The sequence below is a fragment of the Leopardus geoffroyi genome, chromosome B2 (genome assembly GCF_018350155.1).
Source record: "Leopardus geoffroyi isolate Oge1 chromosome B2, O.geoffroyi_Oge1_pat1.0, whole genome shotgun sequence".
NCBI lineage: Eukaryota > Metazoa > Chordata > Mammalia > Carnivora > Felidae > Leopardus > Leopardus geoffroyi.
In genome coordinates, this window is record NC_059332.1 from 116859788 (window position 1) to 116881688 (window position 21901).

Genomic DNA, 21901 nt, shown 5'->3' on the forward strand with positions numbered 1-21901 from the left:
TTCCAAATTTGACTATGTCACCCTAGTGCTTAAACTCATCCTCCCAACTTCTCATTGCTCTTTGGTTAAAGCCCCAAATCCTATCTTTGGCTGCATCTCCCACTACTTGTGCTTCTGGACATCTGCACTCCAGCCATACTGCCCTTCAGTTACCTCATCCCACCACCATAGAGCCTTTCCATATATGTTTTCTTTAGCCTTTGAAGTAAGTCACCTTCTCCTATATGTTGTTAACTTCTTTTAATTCCAATGAACCCTTCAAACCTCAGCTCATGGAACCCTGTCTTATGAGTTACATTTAAGGTGTGGTGAGACTCCTCCTATAACTGGCTTATACTACTGTGTTTTTTCTTCAGTTTGTAATTATATAAATTTATTTTCATGATCACTCAGCAAATACTTTTCTACTCCTCCAGACTATGAGTTTCAAAAAGGTAGAAAGTATGTCTTCTAAATATTTTTTCTCACCATGCTATCACCAATATCATGCACATAGTTCAGTAATATTTAGTTAATTGTGAATAATTTAAATAATAGCATTTGAACAACTGGCTGACAGGTATAAAAACTCAAAATAAGCATTGATTTTTAATATGTGTAAAACACACTAAAATCAGGCATATATGTATATTTATATTGAGTTGGATATTTTACTTCCTTTGAAAAACATCTCCTAAATGTTTATCTACAAGGGGAGAATGCTAATAGACTGAATTATATAAAATATCAAAACTTAGCTTTATTTGCATTGTCTTTTACTGCCTATTTTTAAATCAAATTTAAAGAAAAATTGTTTCTAAAATAATGAAACTAGTTTTTAAATTTTTTAAGTGCCAACAATTTTGTATGTTTACCTTGTTTATATTTTTAAAAGGTTTAAGTTGACAACAGTGTTTTTTTTTTAATTTCTGCTATTATATTTTAAAAGAGAGAGAAAGTGTATAACACATGATACTTGTTTGGTTTGGAACTTTCAAAATTGACACCTGAAATATTTAGGGAGAAATTACATAGAACTCACTTATTACCATTCCACAGGGTCACTTGGCTTTTCCCTGTTTCCTCTTGTGTTGTGTAATAGCTTGCCTGAGGAGTACTTCACCAACACTTAGACATACAAAACCGGTAGTTTTTGAAAATGACCCTTGAGAATAGCATATAAATGATTAGATCTGAAATTTAATTTTAGCAGGAAGCCATGTAAGTCTACAAATGCAAAAGTGGATGGCATCTAAGCAATGTTGTCTTTTCGCTAGTCAGATTTGCCCCATTAGATTCTAGCTTTAACATAAAGAAGGCAGAAAATGAAAGACACTAGTAATATCCAACCAAGAAAATTATGTGCAGATTTCAAGAGGCACAGTGAAAACTGCTTGAGCTAAGGCGAGAAAGTAACAGGTACGTTGTTCAGAAGTAAATTAATGCGTGCCTAATGGTAATGCATGCTGCTTAATATAAATACTCTTTAAAAAAAAAGAAAAAGGAAAAAAAGAAGAAGAAAAATAGAAGGGAAAAAAATACCCAGTTTAGTGAACTTGAATGTAAAAAAAGGTAATCAAAAGTAAGAGAGAAACACAAGGTATTGCTTAAGGCATCATTTAGAAATGAATACTGGAAAGATTGTAGAACTGAGGTAAGAGGATGTAAAAATGAGAAAATCACAGACAGAGAATGAAAGGAAGATTGTACAACATAGTAGGATAAATGAGAAGACATTTGTCAAATATTCAAAGGACAAGATAACAGTGCATATCAGGGAAGATGATGAGGGAATGGAATGGTAATTTAATAAAATACAAGAAGAACCAAACTGAATCAGATAGATAGCTCCTATCATGTAGTATTTAGCATTCATCTGTAACATTATCAATAGCCTGTCCTGGGTGAAACTTTTGTGAATTTAGCTTTTACAAGGATACCGCCATCTATCACCACTCCCCATAGCTGATAGTGCATTTGTCATAAGCTTCCTTTATGGAGTCTCTCATGGGTGGTTTTGACAAGGGTGACTCTTCAGCCTAATTACTGTGTAATAAGACATGACTTTTAAAAATATGTCTCTATGATGTTCTGATATAGATTCTTAAATATGTTAATCTACTAAACCCTAGAGATTATACATTTAAAGTACTACCTAAACGTAAGGAGTGCCCCTCCTCCAACCCAGAATACTCAACTTTTTTCATATATTTTCCTAACCTTCCTGGATGTTAGCCAAATATAAGTTAGGGTTTGATACAGACAAAATATAAAGCTGTGAGATGGAAAATTTGTGTTTTGCCCCCAATTCTCTGTATGTACAAGTTCAGATATGCCCCTTAACCTTTCCATACCTTCATTTTCACCAGTATAAAAAGAGGAATCACGTCCTTTGTGTATCTTTAAAGGCAGGAAGAGTAAATGAGACACAAGAGAGTATTATAAGCCCTTCTGAACACACATATCAATCCAAGATACAGTTGAGCCTGAGTAACTCCTCTTTTAGAGTGGTAATACTGTAAGTCAATGCCTTTTTTTTTTTTTTTTTTTTGGCCAAGAACCTCACATTTCCTCCTCTCCTGGAGCACAGCCAAGAGAGGCAGCTCTTCTAGACTCTGCAAGGGAAGGCCGTCTTCTTCCTCAGTAAGCACTGTGCTGGCCCTAAAGAGTTCTCCCTGCTCCCAATCCCAACACTGCCCTCACCAGTGTAGTACTTGATGTGTGATCGCAGGCCACTGTTTAATGATCATGGGCCCAGTACAAGGATGTAGTGTGGTTGGGACTGGAGGCTCTCCTGCCTGGCTCTCCTCCTCAGCACTCAGCTGCAGCTCTTGAGCACAAGCTTCCTATTAGGCTCTGAAAAATGCCCAGAAACTGGCCAGCCATTCACATTTGCTGGCAAGCATAGCACCTGGCAGATGTCCAGTTTGAGTGGTAATGGGAAGGCATAGAGAGAGAGATTCTTTCCCCTCCAACAGGCTTTAGAACGTCCAAGGAATTTGTAGTTGGTTTGATTATTATTATATTAGCTAATCACCCAATATCTACTCTGCCTGAAACTCTAAGAAATAAAAAGAGGTAAGACATAGCCTTAGCCCCAAAGAGCTTAGATAGATAAGGCAAAACACCTAGCAAAATAATTACCCTATGGGGCACCTGGGTGGCTCAGTCGGTTGAGCGGCCAACCTTGGCTCAGGTCATGATCTCACGGTTCGTGAGTTCGAGCCCCGCGTGGGGCTCTGTGCTGACAGCTCAGAGCCTGGAGCCTGCTTCGGATTCTGTGTCTCCCTCTCTCTGCCCCACCCCTGCTTGCGCTCTGTCTCTGTCTTTCAAAAAATGAATAAACATTAAAAAAAATCAAAATTTTTACGCTAAATAGTCATGAATGGTGATCATGATAGTTGTGTTTGAAAATCTGAAAGAGGGTTCCGCCAAGTAGCCAGCACCCAGAGCAGGCTGGGTGCAGAGCTGCCCGGCAGCACCATGTGGGTCACCCGGAAGACCCTCCGGCAGCAGGATTGATGTCAATGCAGGGGAGACTGGAAGCACTGGAGGAGGAGATTGAGTCAGAAAAGGGGAACGAAGTCTTTCCCATAGGAATAATTATTCAGGCAAGGTCCTTCCTGATGATACTGCTATAAAAGAAAATGAAGTTGATGGAAAAACCTTGTGGTAGTTATGGTGGCAAAACCCAAAGCAGTGACGGCACCAGCACCAGCCACAGCCCAGCAGTCACATCCTGCCACCTCGCCACAATTAGCTCCTCCACAGCACTGGCTGGGGCTCAGGTCCCCACCCCCACCCCCACCCTACTTTGGCTCCCACTCCCACACCTGAACTCCTCATGCCAGCATTAACAAGCATCTTCTGAGCCCGAAACCTTCCAGCAATGAAACAAGAAACACCTGCAGAAAAGCCGGCAGAAACACCAGTGGCTACTAGCCCAACATCGACTGGATGGTACATCAGGAGATTCTTCTTGGCCAAACATTCTTTTAAGTTTATTTTATTTTGAGAGAGAGAGAGAGAGAGAGAGAGAGAGAGAGAGAGAGAGCGAGAGAGCACTAGAGTGGGGAAGGGGCAGAGAGAGAATCTCAAGCAGGCTCCATGCTGTCAGCGCAGAGCCCCACGTGGGGCTCAAACTCACCAATCATGAGATCATGACCTGAGCCGGAATAGAATTGGGCACTTAACCGACTGAGCCACCCAGGCGCCCCTTGGTCAAACCTCTGTGAAAATGCAACCAGTGCACGTGTGAGGGTCAGTCTTGTGAGACCGTGATAACTGAGGTCATGTCTATGGGCTGTGGTAACTGAGGTCATGTTCATAGGCTGTGGAGGCCAGCAAATAATTGCGGCCCTGAGAGCCAGTCTCCACCACCCTGACAGAGCAGTGGAACACCTTTTTATGGGAATCCCGGAGGTAGAGGAAGTCAGGCTGTGGTTGCTCCCCCTCTGGTGGCTAGTCCTGGGGCTCCTCAATGTTCAATGGCTGCACCTGCAGCAATGCCTACACGTTCTGGAGGACATCCCCTTGAAGTTTTGCAGATAAGCCTTAGTTTCAACAGCTGAGGCAAATTATTCAAGAAACTTCTTCCCTGTTTCTAGCACCGCTACAATAGGTCAAGAAAATTCTCAACTACCGCAGCAAATTAGCCAACACCAGGAGCATTTTATTCAGGTGGTCGGTGAACCAGTTCAAGTAGCAGGTAGTTGAGGAGGAGGGGGTGGAGGTGTCCGGAAGGAGTTGCAGAAGGTGGAAGTGGTCCTGTGAACTACATTCAGGTAAAACTCAAGAATAAGAAGGTGTAGAAAGATTACAGGGACTAGGATCTCCCAAAGGACTTGTGATGTGAGCATATTTTGCTTGGGAGAAGAATAAGAACTTGGAGGTCAGTTTCCTTCTACAGCAAAACTTTGATGAAGATTGAAAGGGACTTGGGCTGATCGCCACAATACTTGGTGTAAGGTATAGAGATTGTTGGGGGTGGGGATATAGGGCAGATATATATACAGTACATGTCTGCTTTAATTAGCAGATGCCACAAATCCGTATAGTGTGTAAACTATTACACAACCAGAAATCAGATTTTTTACAGGTCATTATTTCTTCTATAAAAAAACTAGGTAACTTTTTCTGGGTGTCACCTTTTTTAGTGTATTGGATCCAAAAATTTAGTGTAATGCCCTGCTTTATATGTCTTTGACTTAACATTGATTTCTGAAAGAATCTTTGCTACCTAGAACCTACGGTCTCTATTTTGTGGGAGCCCTTGATAATGGCTTTGTGAAATTGAAAGAAATTGGATCAGCTGTAAACAGAAATGTCAAGTTATTGATAGTTATCGTTGCTTCTTCAAATATGTATAAAGTTAATGTGTAAGAAAGCCCATTCTTTCAAGTTAAATAGTTGGTGGGGTTGGGGGGAAAGGAGAGAAGAGGAACTTCTTAAAATGTAAATAATTACTGACATATAATTTTTTTTTTGATCATTGAATGTGAGGATCTGTGCAAGAATAGGCAGAATTATCTCTCTGTTTACGTGCTTTTTTGGTTTGTTTTAGGAAACAAATTGGGAGGTGTCTACTGTTTACTTCATTGTTGTGTTGCAATAAAAGTTTTAAAAATCACCATTGCATATTTGCTTTGGATGTATCCCTTCGTGAAATTTAGCACTTTGAGGCCAACGGAAAAATGCCACATTCACTCCCCTTCCCTTTCCCTCACCAGAAATGTGTTCATCAGCAAGTCACAAGCTTAAAACTGCTGCCTTTCTTTAAAGCCAGAAAATGCCAATTCAGTTCAGAAGTAATACAGATGTTTCAGAACTGTGTTTCTGATGTTTGTAAATATTTTTCCTAATTAGATAAGAATGTATGACCATTGATGTCATTAGGATTGTATTGCTTTCAAAAAGAGGAGGACAGAAGTATAATGCAGCATCTTGTATTACATTGGATAGACTGGTAAAATCTTTTGGAAGAATTGAAAGATGCAGCTGGAAAAGTATCTTGGAAAATATATAATCAAGATATCTCATGGCATATTAAAAGAAAACATTTAAGAGCAAAAAAAAAAGAAAAGGAAATGTAAGAAAGGAAAGCATGAGCCAAAACAGTTAGGGATGGCTTCATAGAGAAGGTTAGGTAGGAACTGACTCTTAGAGGCTGGATTTATTTTAGATAGAGGTTAAGGAACAATAAAACAAAAGCTCTTTCTGGAAGTGTTTATAGAAAAACAGGCAATAAGAATGGTAACAAGGTTGGCAAGACGTGTTGGGTAATTGTTTAATCATTTATTGAACATTCATTCAATATTTGCTAGTAGTTAGGCATCGTTCTAAGAGCTGGATATAAAGTGAAGAGCAAAACAGACCAAGTTCCTGCTCTCTTACAGCTTGACTTTTAGTCAAGGAGGTAACCCATAAATAGGGAAGCCTTAAAGTAATTCTTTTTAAAAAAAAATTTTTTTAATGTTTTATTTATTTTTGAGACAGGGAGAGACAGAGCATGAACAGGGGAGGGTCAGAGAGAGGGAGACACAGAATCTGAAACAGGCTCCAGGCTCTGAGCCATCAGCACAGAGCCCGACATGGGGCTCGAACTCCCGGACCGCGAGATCATGACCTGCGCCGAAGTCAGCCGCTCAACCGACTGAGCCACCCAGGCGCCCCTAAAAGTAATTCTAAAATGTTTGGTACTATGAAGAAAATGTTCTGCAGAAATTTGAAAACCTGGCTAGGTGCCCTGGGAATGGCCACACCAGGAAGGGCCACTGAAGCTGAAAAATGACACAAGACAAGGATCCAGTCTCTGAAAAGATAAGAGAGAAGTTCATTCCAGGCAGAGACAGCAGGATCCCAGAAGGCCCTAAGAAGGAAAGAGTTTGGCATATTTCACATGCTAAATAGAAGCTGGGGAGTTTAATTTCATAGGGTCTTAATGCCAATTTTTTTCACTTCTTTCTTACCATAGGTCATGTTGAATTCATGACATCTTACTATTGGAATGCTCATATAATCAATCAGTACCACGTGTGTAAATGATGACTCTTACACATTATTGTATAAATTAATTAGGAAAGTAGAAATCAAGGCAGGGGATGCTATCTTGATCATCCAGAATTTAAAAGAGACAGTGTATCAATATACATTTCTTTTAAAAAAATTAGATACTCTCAGCTATTAACCAGAATTGGTAGCCTTCATGGTGTCAATATGAAAGTCATGATCTTTTAGTAATATAGATAAGATATTGATAATAATTTTTAAGTTTATTTTTTGTTTTTGTTTTTAATGTTTATTTATTTTGAGGGGGAGAGAGAGAGAGTGCATGAACCAGGGAGGGGCAGAGAGAGAGAGAGAGAGAGAATCCCAAGCAGGCTCCATGTTGTCAGCACAGAGCCCAATGTGGGCTCAATCCCACAAACTGTGAGATCATGACCTGATCTAAAATCAAGAGTCAGACTCTTAACCATCTGAGCCACCCACGTGCCCCAGATTTTAAGTTTAAATTATAATGTACATTTTCTGTGTGGTAACAGATACTAGTGCTGGTGATACATTAATTCTTAAGATACTTAAACATTACCAAAATGTAGATCAAGTCCCTTATTATATTCTGTGCAATCTGAAAATAGGAGTGATATCATAGAGTACAGTCAAGTCCAGCCTAGACAAACATCTACAACAGTTTAGAAGGCCAAGATCTTAAGCAGTTGACATTAGCAATTCAAAAGTAACGTTTAAAAAATTACATGTGTGAGTATATGCATGTGGTGTGTATATGTAAAAAGTAACTTGACCTATTGATGAGAACCCTCCAAATAATTTTGTATATTTACTGCAAACTGTAAAGAGAAACTTTTAAAACTTCCAATGCATCTTTTCATCCTTCTGCTTGTGGTGGTAACATAGGTTGAGGAATTAGATGATAACTAGACTTTAAATTCTTTTATGCAAAACCTTGAAGACTGGTCATGAATTAAAACTCTCACTGCCCCTGGGAAATCACAAAATGCAGTATAATTTCTATAACATCTCTTACCATGTTCTGTATTGGCCAAGCATTTAGTTCTATTTTAATTTCTATTTAAAATCCACTTATGTATAAAAAAATGTAGAATCTCTGGGCATGTCTAGAATGCAAGTACTATGGTACAGGATTATAGACTATTAATACTCTGCCAATTTGGACCTTAGTCAAGTTATTTTAAGACAGTTTGTGATTCGTTAATTCATTATCTGTAGTTAGATTATCCCTGTCTTTTTAGTAAAAAAAAAAAGGCATATTTATTAGCATATGCATATGCATAGAATTATGAAATGTAACCCTATTTCAAGGTGCTCTAAACCCTATAGTATCTTTTAAGAAACTTTGAATATTACACATGCCATTTTTATTTGACTAAATATAGTGTATCTCAACTATGAACACATTAAATGGATTCCTTTGTGTCAAGTGGCATGTTCATTGTGAATGAAGGTGAAAATGTACCAGGATAACCTTTGGGAAGTGAGGCTGTTTGTGAAGTTGTTTTATTTTGTTGATGATGATGTATGGTTTTGCGATTCACAGTCATCTTTTCTGGGGATGACATGGGTGAAGTTAACACTTATTCTTCTTTAACGTTTTACTGGCATCTTTAGAGTGTTATAAAACATGCATTTACTACTTGGTAGCTAAGCATTTCTACCTCTTTGTTTCTTTAATTAACGTATTGATCTAAACTGCATCTATAGGATCAAGCTTATTGAGACAGACTGCCTGTGTCTCCACAAGAGATCATTGCTGGACTCCACGCTTTTTCAGTAAATAAAATATGGGCAAAACTGCAACATGTGGAGGTTGAAGAATCCATTAAAGATTTTTGGCAACTGTACCTTAAAGATACTTCAAAAATAATTGTGTTTTATCGCTTCCTTTGTCATTGCATACAGCAAGGGTTTTAAAAAGACCAAATACGGCTCTCTGATTTCCATTTAATGGAAGAAGTAATAAAGTTTAATTGTGTACTTGAGCACAGGGTGTCATTTCCAGTATATCTGATCAATAATTTATCGATTGCCTTTGGCTCGGAGTAATATTTGAAAGAAAATGTAGCCAGTGGGCGCTTATCTGGCTGGAGCTTCATCATCTCAATTAATTATGCTTTTCCTGAATTTGGATCATTAGGCGACCAAAGTGACAGCAGATGGCGAGCAAACTGGACAGGATGCTGAGAGGACCAACAGGAGAGCAGACTCCTTAGGAGAATTCATTAAGGAGCTTGCCCAGGATGCAGAAGGTATTAGAATCATTTAATTTAATCATTATGTCTCCCAACAGAAAAATAGAAAAAGGGATTACACAGGACTGGAATTTCTCCAGTAACAGATAACATTTATCAGTCTGAGGGTCAGGTTTAAAAAGTATTTTGGTTGATATATTCAAGGGCGTTGTCTGCCGAGAGTCTGCAATCTACAGTGTTAAATTAGGGACAACAGCGAATTAGTAATCATGAGTGCAGAGTCATGGAAAATTAAATGTGGTCCCTTAAGAATGCTTTAATTTTTGAGGAATGGCTATTCTGATTAAAGAACGAATAGATAACTTATGCCTTGCTATTGTTTGTATTCAAAACCAAGAGATTGTTAACTTTTTTAAAAAGCTAATTTTAACATTCTACTCAGTACATTAAAGCAGCACTTTAATTTCTCAAAATGGCTTTTAAACTACTTGGTGCTGTTTTTAATGAACATCTGGTGCTTGGTGTTTGGATTTGCTACCTTACCAGAAGCTACACTGCATTTAGTCCATAATTCTCTAGGAGCTGGTTCTTGGCATCTACCAATCTGACTGAAGATCAAAGTGGAAGCCATTTGGGGGCTAAAGCCCAGATGAGAAAAAGAGATTTAACAAAAAAACTAGATCTTCAGTATATATTAATATAAAATAAACATGCATGCATATTTAGAAAGGAGGAAACATTTTTTTTTCTTCAAAAAAAACATTTTTATTGCTCTACAGTGTATTTTAGATATTTTGCTTTGTAATATAGCCAAATAAATCAGGACACGGGATAAACTTTAAGGCAGATGCTGACAGGTAGTTCTTAGGAATCACTGGCTAAGAAGAGACCGAAACTCCCAAAGATTTCCCACTGCAGGAAGCAACAGAGTTTTAGTCTGAGGCAAATAATCTGAGGCAAAACATGTCAGGATCTGGAACATTCTACTGGAAAACTCTTAATTAACTCATTATGGTTTATCCTCTGCTAGATGGAGTTATTGTGCTTTCCCTGATTTTATTTTCCATTAATGCTGCTTAAAGTGTTCTCCATCCAGCACTCCCTACCCCCTTCCCTAGCACACACACAAAATTCCTTCTGCTTGGATTCATGAAGGCAATGGTCAATACCCCAGTAACTTTCCTTTTCCTTATACCTCAATCTCAACCACTCAATACTTAGCAGCCTATCCTGGAAACTTATTTTGAAATCATTTCAATCAAATATTCATACCTAAGAGTAAATGCTAGTACATGTTTTCAATAGACTCCAACCAACATTAGCACTGCTAATTCATTTTCCCTGCGTTGCACCCACCAGCCAGTTTGTGCACGGGACAAAGGCACCAACAGGGGGCAGAGTGGAGACGATATTTAGTCCAGGTTTTGCTCATCACCCACAATCTATCCGTTAGAGAAAAGGGTTATGTATCCTCATAGGTGTCTCCCATTCTCTCCAGTGTGCGTCAGTCAGGCACTCAGGTCGTGTCTGTCCAGACAGGACACATTTTTTTCTAATTCATGTGAAGTGCCAGGTGGGATAGCTGTGATCTGTACCTGAGAGAAGTGTGGACATTGCTCCCTTCTTCTAGTGGGTGCTAATGTAAATGATAACAAAAATAATAACCACAGCCCCTCATAAAAAAACTTTGGCAAAATTAATCCAACTGTTAAAATTTTATGAAAATTAAAATTTGAATATGCCAGAGGTAAACTAAATCCTGAGATGTTTATATGTACTGTTAAGTCTTAGCAGTTCAGGAATTTTTTTAAAAAAAGGAAACTCATCAAAAGCCTTAAGTAAGTTATACAATATATCCACACTCATTTTTCCTCTTAGAATTACACTAATTGTGGATAATAACAGTACTTTTAGGCTTTATTAGTGACAGTAAATTGCTGTGGGAAAAGCAAATGTTTTAGCCTGGCATTTGTCTACTTCAGTTTTATTTTTAGATAGATAGAATACCTTACTCACCCTATCTTCCATTATAAGTCCTGGCCTCTTCATAGATAATCAGAGTCCATTCATCTAAGGCATTCTTATCTCACCATAGTTTAAAATCTACTTTGCTAGGACTCCTGATTATATCACAAATATACTATATGTTATTCCATATTATTCCATTATTAGAATAATAAGTGATATATATATGTACATATACACATGTTATATATATGCTCTGACATATTAGGACTTAAGAAATGCTAGACACCTTCTTTCCTATTTCACAGGTCACAATTGTATTTGTCATTCATGATAAATTTACCCATCAGAAGATTTTTCTTTTTTAGGCTCAGTGTGAAAAACAACTTTGTTTCTCCTGAAGAATTAATCTATTTGTATGTTGCAGATACTGTTTACTTCTTAAGTTATCCTTTATAATCCCTTGCTACTTTGGCTACTAAGATACTGTTAATATGTCTTCTGATTTACATTATTTTTTTATCTTTACCCCATTTCCTTTTATGAGAATTTTGTCTTGTTTTAAAGATACTTCAAAACTACTTAAAATTCCCTTTGAAATAAAGTAGAAATAAGTAAATAAATTTGAGATATATTAATGTTACAGTTATTTTCAATTCTGTTGAAAATGTACTAAACTGAGAGTGCATACCTTTGAAAAAGAGACTGAATAACATCTTCATCTTTAGCTTAAAAATATTCAGAGAATTTCCAAATTCCACATGTAAAAGCAGTGAAGCAATCATATCTCTTCTATTAAAATGATGCTTCCTTTCTTAATACAGTATCATTTTGCTAAAGCAGCTGCTAGGCCTTAATAATTTCTTCTAGTTGCTTACATATTACTTTCACTTAAAAGAAATGATTCATGGTTCCAAAAGGTACAGCAATCTTTGTCTTTTCCTTTTCTCTCTCATTTTTCCAGCAAGTTCTTCCCTGGAGAAGTTTAACTTTGAGAATAGACCACAAGTGAGGCGTATCTCATATTTAATCCTTTACAGCCACCTAAGTCCAGAAGCTAAATTCAATCAAATTCCAAAAATATCTCGAATCAAAGCTCACTTATATATTCACTTAATAAAAGAAAAACAAAAACCTTTGTCCAGTTGAAAAGTGGAATTTATCTCTTTCATTAAAATAAAAAAAATTGAATGCAAATGAGTCAGTGTTTAGTTACATAATGTAATTAGTTAAAATCAACATACAGACAGACCTGCACTCAGACCAAAGGAGGAGATGCGCCATAGGGAAAGCTCAATCTACTGTTTTCCTTGAAATGTAAGAAGTATAAACCTTACATTTAATCATTGGCATTCTGGCATATTTCTCACAAAGCCTGCTGGATGAAGCAGCTTTCCGATTAATCAGTCCATGTTCACTGTGGTTCCTTCACAAACGCAATAAAGCCTAGGTGATAACTTAGCAACAGTAGTGGTGGAATCTTGAGAAGTTTCCTTGGTGTATTTCAAAGTATGACTGTTAAGTAGTTGACCAAGAAAGAGCCACCCTCACTAACTTCTAGGAAAACAGCACATGTGCAATAATTTCTACCACAAGGCTAGGAATGACCATATTTGTTCTTTAAAGCACCTGACTTAAATTGTTCTACAGATTAAATCATGGCTATCAGAATAAGGAGTTGACTGCAGCAACTTTCTAACCAAATCCATTTATCATGAAAAGAGAATTTGGGGTGCCTGGGTGCCTCAATCAGTTAAGTGTCTGACTCTTAGTTTCAGCTCAGGTCATGATCTCACAGTTTGGTTCATGAGATCCAGCCTAGCGTCGGGCTCCACACGAATAGCACAGAGCTTGCTTGGGATTTTCTCTCTCACTACCTTTCTCTCTGCCCCTCCCCACCTCACATGCACACACACTCTCTCTTTCTCTCTCTCAAAATAAATAAAAAATAAAAGAGAATTCAAAAGATGCATTTTGGAAGGATAAATAAAAGGTTAAAACTCAATTCCTTCTGCTAAACCATGATTTTCAAACTCTAGCATACATCTGAAGCTCCTAGAGGGCTTGTTAGAACATGGATTGCTGGTCCCTACCCTCAGAATTTTTAACTCCGTAGATATGGAACAGGGCCTGAGAATCTCTATTTCTAGTAAGTTCCCAGGTGAGGCTGATGATGCTTGTTTGGGGACCACATTTCAGAACCACTGTCACACCCTTCATGGCTCATGTCACACCCTTCACGGCTGCTCTATTTGGCCTATGTGTACCTGTTTCAGGAACTCTGAATACTATCGTTGGAACTCTGAATACAGCTCCAACCAGTTTCAATAAGAAACATTTCTCCAAGAATATAAATGAATTTTCAGAATTCTTTATGTCCTAAATGCATCTTAAGATAGAGCATTGATTGAATAGTAGAAAATGTCTCTTAGCCAACCCAGAACCTCATTCTAGGGATGTTCACAGGTAATATTATAGAAATAAGGTTTGGCACACAAGAGTTTGAGAAAACCTCTCCTCTCAACTTGTTAAGTTAATGTGCCATAAAACACACTTCAAGAGAAGTTGGCCTAAAACTAACGGGTAGAACTGCATAAATGTTTCAATGCACTGGTTTTTCAAACTTTTATTCGACATACATAGAATTCTTTTTTTCAAATGAAATCTTGCCCAGAACACCAACCTATAAAATAGACACTTGACAGAATAGACATCATGTGTAGAATACCTGGAACACCTAGGGAATCCTAAGATTCTGAACAGCACGGTTTGAACTTTATCTAAAGCTTAGTAAACACAGACGCTTACAGTGGATGTTATTGCTAGAAGGTAGCTTTGAGCCCTAATCCGTAGCCCTTGTCCCAAGACCAGTGCTTCCTCCCTCATTCCTTCTGCCAAATGAGCACAGAACTGTGCAGAAGTACAAGGGCAGGTTTGTTTTCGGAGATCTCCTCACTGATAGTTTTTCCCTACTCAGGATTTTAAAATGGACTGAATGTGATTGTGTCTTCTCGGCCGTGCAGATTCTGTGCTTTCCTCTTCCAAAGGGAATGCTACATGTATCATTGCTTACCTCTTCCCTGGAAAGGGTTGGAACCATTTTTTTGTTTGCATTTTCTTCCTTGGGAACTAGAGACACCCTCCTTTAACGACTGTGCCCCCCAAAAGAAATATAAAATGGAGAAATATGTCACCTTTCCCTTATTGGTATGGATTGTTATTAACTACCTCCCTGTTACCAGCAGGAACACTCATGGCAAACTATATTTCATTTGGAGATCGTGGGGAAGAGCAGACTCTTGGTGCCATTTTTGCATGTGGCATTTTTGTTTACTAATTTACAAAATTTGTTTTACCCCCTGCAGCTGTAAATGAAAAAGCTGTGAGACTAAATGAAACTCTAGGAATTCAAGACAAGGACTTTGAGAGAAATTTGCAAGGGCTTCAGAAAGAGATTGATCAGATGATGACAGAACTGAGGAGGAAAAATCTTGATAAACAAAAGGAAGTTGCCGAAGATGAGTTAGTGTGAGTAGATACTCTGTTATTTTTTTACTTGATAAACTGAATTTTTCAAATGGTTGTTTACAATTTTCTAAAATTTTCATCACACTTATAAGTAGAAGAAGATGCTATTTTGTTTTCCACTTAGTAATAATTTGTCTTGCTCTAAAATTGATTAAAAGTATGTTTTTGCCTATGTTTAAATAATCAAATAAATGATCTTTTTTGGGTTGCTGTCCCTTCCACAATTAGGCTAATGGACTTGCTTTATTAATTGCCTGTATTAGGGATTTCTAAACCATCAAAAGGGTTTTTTTTTTGCGTGTGTTAATAAAAATATCTTTGGATAATTATGAATTTAGCAGCCCATTCTATACATTTTATCATTTTAGGAAATGCTGAATAGAAGGGTCGTCAAATAATAAATGCCTAATACCTTGAAATAAGGGCTGAAAATTTGAGGTTGGAAATAGCAATAGTGATTTTGCTAATGCAAATGAACTCTGTGACCACACACTCAGGAAAAAAAAAAATCATTGTTACATTTATAGTCAGCTAACTTCAAAGTGATGGTGTTATTAATATTTAATATATACTAAGCCAACAATATCAGCAACACCTGAGAACTTGTTAGACATACAAAGTATTAAACCCCACTGCAGACCTACTGAATCCAGAGATCTGGGGATGGGGGCCAGCAATCAGTTTTGACAGGCACTCCAGGAGATTATAATGGCTGTTAGTTTGAGAACTACTGTTTTCCAAGTAGTTTGCCTTTCATAAGGGCAATATTATCACTTTAGGAAAACCATTAAGTTAAATTCAGGAAACTCCCAGATCACTCAGTTGAAAGAAAAAGAAAAGTAGGTCAACATCATGATGCCATATTAGCATGTCAATAACACAGTTCTGCTAACAGTTTTTAACCAAATATATCAATGTTCATACCTTATATCCAAAGTAACAGAGAAAATGTACCACTGTGGTGAATCAGGTGACTTTTTTTTTTGTATGTGAAGCAAACCATAAAACTTACTTCATCAGTCAGATTATGAAAATAACATGAGACTCTTTCCAGTTGAAAATGCTATATTACTAATACATTTTAAATGCGTGTATGTTGTGTGCTTTCATATTAATTATCAATGGCCTTGCCACTTTTCAGGTACCCATTTTCACCTTGATTTAGTACACAGTCAATCTGCTTTAAATATCGTCTTATTTTCCATTGATTTAATACTAGCATTGCTATTTAATACCAATAAACCATGAGGCAGTGACAAGGGCTTATTGTCTGTTACTGGGCGGGGCGACTGCAGGGCTGCAGAAGGCCTTCTGAAGAAGGTGAAGAAGTTCTTTGGAGAGTCCCGAGAGAAGAATGAAAAAGCAGAGAAGGATATCCGGGCGATACTGGCAGACAACAAAGATAAAGTGGATGCTGCTTGGGACCTGTTGAGAGAAGCCACCGATAAAATCAGAGAGGCTAATCGCTTATCTGCAGCAAATCAGAAAGACATGACTGCTTTGGAGGTGGGTCTTAGGGATTCTCATTTGAATCTATAGGGCTGGTTTGGATGGGGCGGGGATTGAACATAGCTGGAAAAGTCAAGTTGATGCACATTTACACAAATCGAGAACAGCTCTGAAAGGAGACTTCTAAGAAGCAGATCAGGAAATAATCCTTTTAAAAAAATTAATGACTATATTTTTGAGAGAGAGACAGTGTGCGCACACACAAGAACAAAGGTGAGCAGGGGAGGGACAGAGAGGGAAACAGAATCTGAAGCAGACTCCAGGCTCTGGGCTGTCAGCACAGACCCCAACATGGGACTCGAACTCAGGAACCATGAGATGATGACCTGAGCCAAAGTCAGACACTTAACTGACTGAGCCACCCAGGCACACCAGAAATGATCCTTAAAAAAAAAAAAATCAAGGACCATTGCCATAGACTCAAATAAAATTAGATAACAAAGTATTGAAGATTTTAAGGACAGTGTGATATAGTGGAAGGAACTCTTTCCCGGGAGTCAGGGGACCTTGATCTTAATGATGACTGTGTCACTAACTAGAAATACGCCTTGGACAAGTCAGTTAAAGTCTCTAAGCCTCAGTCTTCAAACTACACAATAAGTGCATTTTATGTGATTTCATCCAAGGTATCTTTGAGTACCAATCTCATATGGTTTTGTAACCCATGCAATCTAATCCACAAACCATTGTTTAGGCATCTAACTACCGAGGGTCACAAAAGTGCCAACTTATTTCCTAATGGAATCTGGGCACACTGAGAGTCCAGTGCTTGGGAGAGATTTTGGTTCCCTTTTCCTTTGCAATGTGTTCCATGCAAATGATATTTTAACAGGGACTAACATGAACATATCACGTCTGAGTTATATTTTTCCCTCTTTTTCCTCACCGACAAGAGATAATTCTCTCCTCAAGAAATGATGGGCACCTTCTGCCTTTTTTAGAGAGGTTATGAGGCTAGAACCAAAATAGATTTTTCCTTTTCTTCCTCCCTCCGTCGCTCAATGCCTTCCTTTTTCTTCCTTCCCTCCTCCCTTCTGTTCCTTCTTTCTCTTTCTTAATACTTACCATGACAACTTGATCACTTTTCCCAATAGTAAATTCAGCACATATGATGGTGCAACTGTATTAGGTATTTAAACAACAGCTTCTCCCCAGAAACAAAACTTCCTTTGCTGTTTTCAAAGTATTTGACCCCAACAGATCTGAAAACAGCGGCAGATCTCTTTCTCTTCTAGTGTATAATCTCACCTTCGTTATAACTGAACACTCTCTGGCATATATGATGCTTTCAAAAATGTTTGTGGGATGGCAGTTGAATAAAACAAATCTGGATATTTTTTTCCATCTCATTTCTTTCCATTTTCCTTTAGAGTAAGAAGTAAGAGGATGAATTAATTTTTTGAAGGTTTTTTTTTTTTCTGGGATTCACCCTTGTCATGTTGATGGAAGATGGAGAATGCTCACTTTTTTCCTAACTGAGGTATCTAATCCTAACCAATTTGGAGTCTACTGACATGCTGGAAATATTAAAGAAAAAGTGCCATCTTGTGAGGCAGGATGTCGGGCTATCGTCCTATCCCCAGTGCTGACATGATTCATCCTGCTCAGGGACACACCAGTGGTGTAACTTACCCGGAGGTGCACCTCTCCATTTTATGGCAACAGTTTAAGAAATTAAAATTACCTGTGTGGAAAGCATAATAAGCATTTGGGAAGTATTTCAAGAAGAGTTATAGTGGTGCAGTAAATGATCCTTTCAGCTACTCCTTCCTTTTAGTGATGTTTAAAACCAGGAGCCATCATTCTTGGGCACCCCTAGAGATGCCTGGAGCTTATGTAGTCAGTATTGCGATTCTAAGTGGTCCTTTTTGTATTTTCATTTTATGTGTCATGCTTAACTAAAGCCTTGTTAAAAACTTACTGGAGTAAATAGATAAACTGATGAAATTAACATGAGTAAGGCACAGCTTACTTAAGATTGCCAGGGCTCATTAGGTTAATTACCAAGCTTCCTTCTACACCAACTGACTGAGAATCAACTGAACAGTTTGTTAAAAACGGGGTCCCTGAGCTCCTACCCAGAGTCTGAGTTGGTTAGTCTGGACTTGGCTTGGAGTTCATATTTTAAAACTCTCCCCAGATTAATCCGATGTGTATACTGGTTTGAGAACAACTGACACATTGTATCCATTCAATTGAATAACGAGCTGTGTTTTATTTTATTTTTTTTAAATGCTTATTTATTTTTGAGAGAGAGAGACAGAGTATGAGCAGGGGAGGAGCAGAGAGAGAGAGAGGGAGACACAGAATCTGAAGCAGGCTCCAGACTCTGAGTTGTCAGCACAGAGCCTGATGCGGGGCCGAACTCACGAACCATGAGATCATGACCTGAGCCAAGTCAGAGGCTTAACCGACTGAGCCACCCAGGTGCCCCATGAGCTGTGTTTTAAATAGACAAATTGTGCCTGTGCTCACAAAGAAGGTGCTATAATTAAGACACAACTCAATGTTATTTGTTTATTTTAAGGAGATAAGCATGTATTGTTTGTTAAAAACACTTACTAAGCCCCTACTAATTTCAAGAAATGTTCCAAACAAATGTCGATTAGATCAAACACCGGTCCTTATGGTGTGGTCCTTGGAACAGCAACATCAGCATCAACTAGAAACTTGTTAAAAATACAAATTCTTGAGGTCCGCCCCAAATCTGTCAACTCAGAAACTTGGAGTGGCACCCAGCCACCTGTGTTTTAAAAATGCCTCCAGTGATTCAGATGTAGCCTTAGGTTTGAGAACCATTGAAGTAAAGAATAAAACACCATCTCTGATGATTTCAGGTGACTTGTGTTTAGTGGGAAGTACACACAAGTAAGTCACTTCATGTACTGCAGTAACATCATGGAACTAAACAAAGAAAGGGCATCTAAATCACCCCCTGGGTTAAGGAGGACTTCATAGAGGACATGATATGTGTGCTGAGTCCTGCATGATAAGCACAAGTGAGTCGAAGCAGAAAAGGAAGAATATTCCAGAAATAGGGAAAACCACAAGCAAAGACATGGAGAGGAAAAAGAAAATATAAAACATTTGGGAGAAAATTCAGTGGTTTGATAGGATTGGAATGACGACTTCATGGGGACAAACGGGATGGAAAGCCAGAGAAGACAGGCTAGGTCCAGAACTTGAGTAATAAAAGACCAAGTACATTATGATCAAGTTAAGGAATTTGGTGTTTATCCTGGAAACTATCAGAAGCCACTGTAACATTGGAGTCATGGATTAAAGTTACATTTGGGGAAATTTGTGAGTGGTTCATATAAACTGGAGAGTTCATTTGGTATTAGGAAATCATGTAGTATAAGGCTTGGAAAATAGGCAGTGGTGATCTACAATGCCTGTCAGGCACCTACCTCAGCAAGGTGCTGTTGGTAACAGAGGTGTTTGAAACTGAATAGGAATGATTCCTGGCCTTGTAGAACTTAACATTCAGGCAGCTTCACAGTATATAATTCTGAGATTAATATAGGCTAGGAATATCAGCAAAAGAGTCACACGCACAAAAAATGATGGCATCCTAGCTGAGACTAAGAAATGATGGGGTCACGTGAGCCCCAACACAGAGCTCTGGAAGTGCACGGTGGTGTTGGGAAATGTCAGAACAGTGAAGCTCACTGCCAAGCTACAGAAGTGTGTAGTAGAAGACAGCTCTGGAAACGGCATTTGGAGCTAGATCAGAGGGGCTCTGAATGCAAATTTCTGGAGGAGCACGGGATCAGAGGGCACTTGCAGCAATTGAGAGAAGGCGGAGAGGACTGTGTGCCTGGGTCGCATCAAGAATGTGAGCAATTCAGTTACGCGAGGGAACATGTATTGAACAGTCTGTCCCTAAATCGACCATTAGGAAACTGCAAAAGGAAGGATTGCAAAGAAAGTAGTTAGTTGCTAGACAGAGAGGACGATAGCTTTTGCAGGCTCTTAAGCCTTCCACCTCACCCAAAAAGGTTTTAAATTTACAGAGCTCTGGAATGAATTAAGATCTAATTAGAAGTTAAAAGTAGAGATGCAATCAACTTTGATACATATAGACTGTTTTTATGGAATTTATATTATAGCGAGGGAGATAATCCCTAAGCCAATAAACAAGTATGTAATATAGATACAAAGTCTGGAGCATGGACTAGTATACATAATAAGTGATATGTTCAGCGATATCGCACCTGTAGTCAATATGTTGTGCTTCCTCAGTTGTACATAGTTCAACAGGCTGTTCATTTCTACTACTTCCTGTATTGTACATGCATCTTATGAGGGCGTGGCGTCACCAATTTGCACTAAGTAACAGTGCTTTTTGCAACTCTCAGGAGGGGCAATCAAGATGGTTCAATCTATACAAAAAATACCATTATCTATGATTCTATGGTTTGTGGCCACCCTGTAGAATATAATTCAGATAAATGAGTGCTAAGAGGAGGACCAAAATGAAGTAATTATAATAGTTAACGATTACATTGTGTCTGCTGTGTGCCAGGCAGTGTTGTAAGTCAGTTCCTCTCAAATTTTACTGTGTAGGTCACCTGGAGTTCTTGTTAAAGTACAGTTTCTGAGTTGGTAGTTCTTGAAAAGGCAATGAGATTATCTATTTCTAATACCTTTCCGGGTGATGCTGATGCTGCTGGTTAATGGCCCACATTTTGAGAAGCAAGGGACTAAGCCTTTTACCTGGGGCTACATAAATCACTCGCCCCTGTTTTTCATAGCTTGTGAGTGGGCAGAGCTAGGATCCTGACCCAGGCAGGCTATTCCCTGAACCTGGTTTGTAATTGCTGTGGTATGTAGATAATAACTGGGATGAAGATGGCGGCTGTTTTAGATAGGTGATCAGAGAAGTGACCAGAAACAGCGTGGGGGAGGAAACAAGGCAAAGAACTGAGCGAGAACACATCACGGAGGGAACTACAGCAGCAGAGAATTGGAACAAGACATAGGGACTGGCAGTGGATTTATGTGGTTGGTGAAGAGAAGGGGGGGAGAAAGGTATGAAATCAGTGCTATCCCAGTGCAAATAAGGCAAATGATTTCTATAATAGGAGTGACAGTCCTTTCATAGCTCAAGACCTAGGCTTCTTCATCAGGTAGACCAGGTTCAAACCTTAACTGCACAGGTAGTGTGACCTTGAGTAAATCACTTGTTCAAGTTCCTATTCTTTTAAAAGGTGATAAACACAGGACCTGTAGGGTTAGTGTAGAATTTACTGAGAAAATCCTATAAACTACCTGGCACATATTGAGACATAAATTAATATAAAACTAGCATTATTATCTATATAACAACATAAATGGCAGAGGTTTAAAATTGATGCAGTTAAATGCACAAGTGTTTGGGAGAATGAGTGAGATGTGTAAAGAAAAACATATACAGGGGCGCCTGGGTGGCGCAGTCGGTTAAGCGTCCGACTTCAGCCAGGTCACGATCTCGCGGTCCGTGAGTTCGAGCCCCGCGTCGGGCTCTGGGCTGATGGCTCAGAGCCTGGAGCCTGTTTCCGATTCTGTGTCTCCCCCTCTCTCTGCCCCTCCCCCGTTCATGCTCTGTCTCTCTCTGTCCCAAAAATAAATAAACGTTGAAAAAAAAAAAAAAAAAAAAAAAGAAAAACATATACACAAATGTTTGCTCCAAATAGAAAAATAACAATAGG

The 21901-nt window shown here is 38.5% G+C and overlaps 1 protein-coding gene and 1 pseudogene across 8 annotated transcripts in view; both read left to right on the top strand.

Moving 5' to 3' along the window:
* LAMA2 (laminin subunit alpha 2) overlaps positions 1-21901 on the top strand; it is a 614828-nt gene that overhangs the window by 467952 nt on the left and 124975 nt on the right. For all 8 annotated transcript variants that reach the window (XM_045499528.1, XM_045499531.1, XM_045499530.1 and 5 more), the window contains 3 exons: positions 9152-9263; positions 14537-14699; positions 15995-16205. In XM_045499528.1, the coding sequence (XP_045355484.1) occupies positions 9152-9263; positions 14537-14699; positions 15995-16205 (486 nt within the window). The remainder of the gene's footprint in view (positions 1-9151; positions 9264-14536; positions 14700-15994; positions 16206-21901) is intronic.
* Positions 3298-6412, top strand: LOC123609368 (annotated as a pseudogene).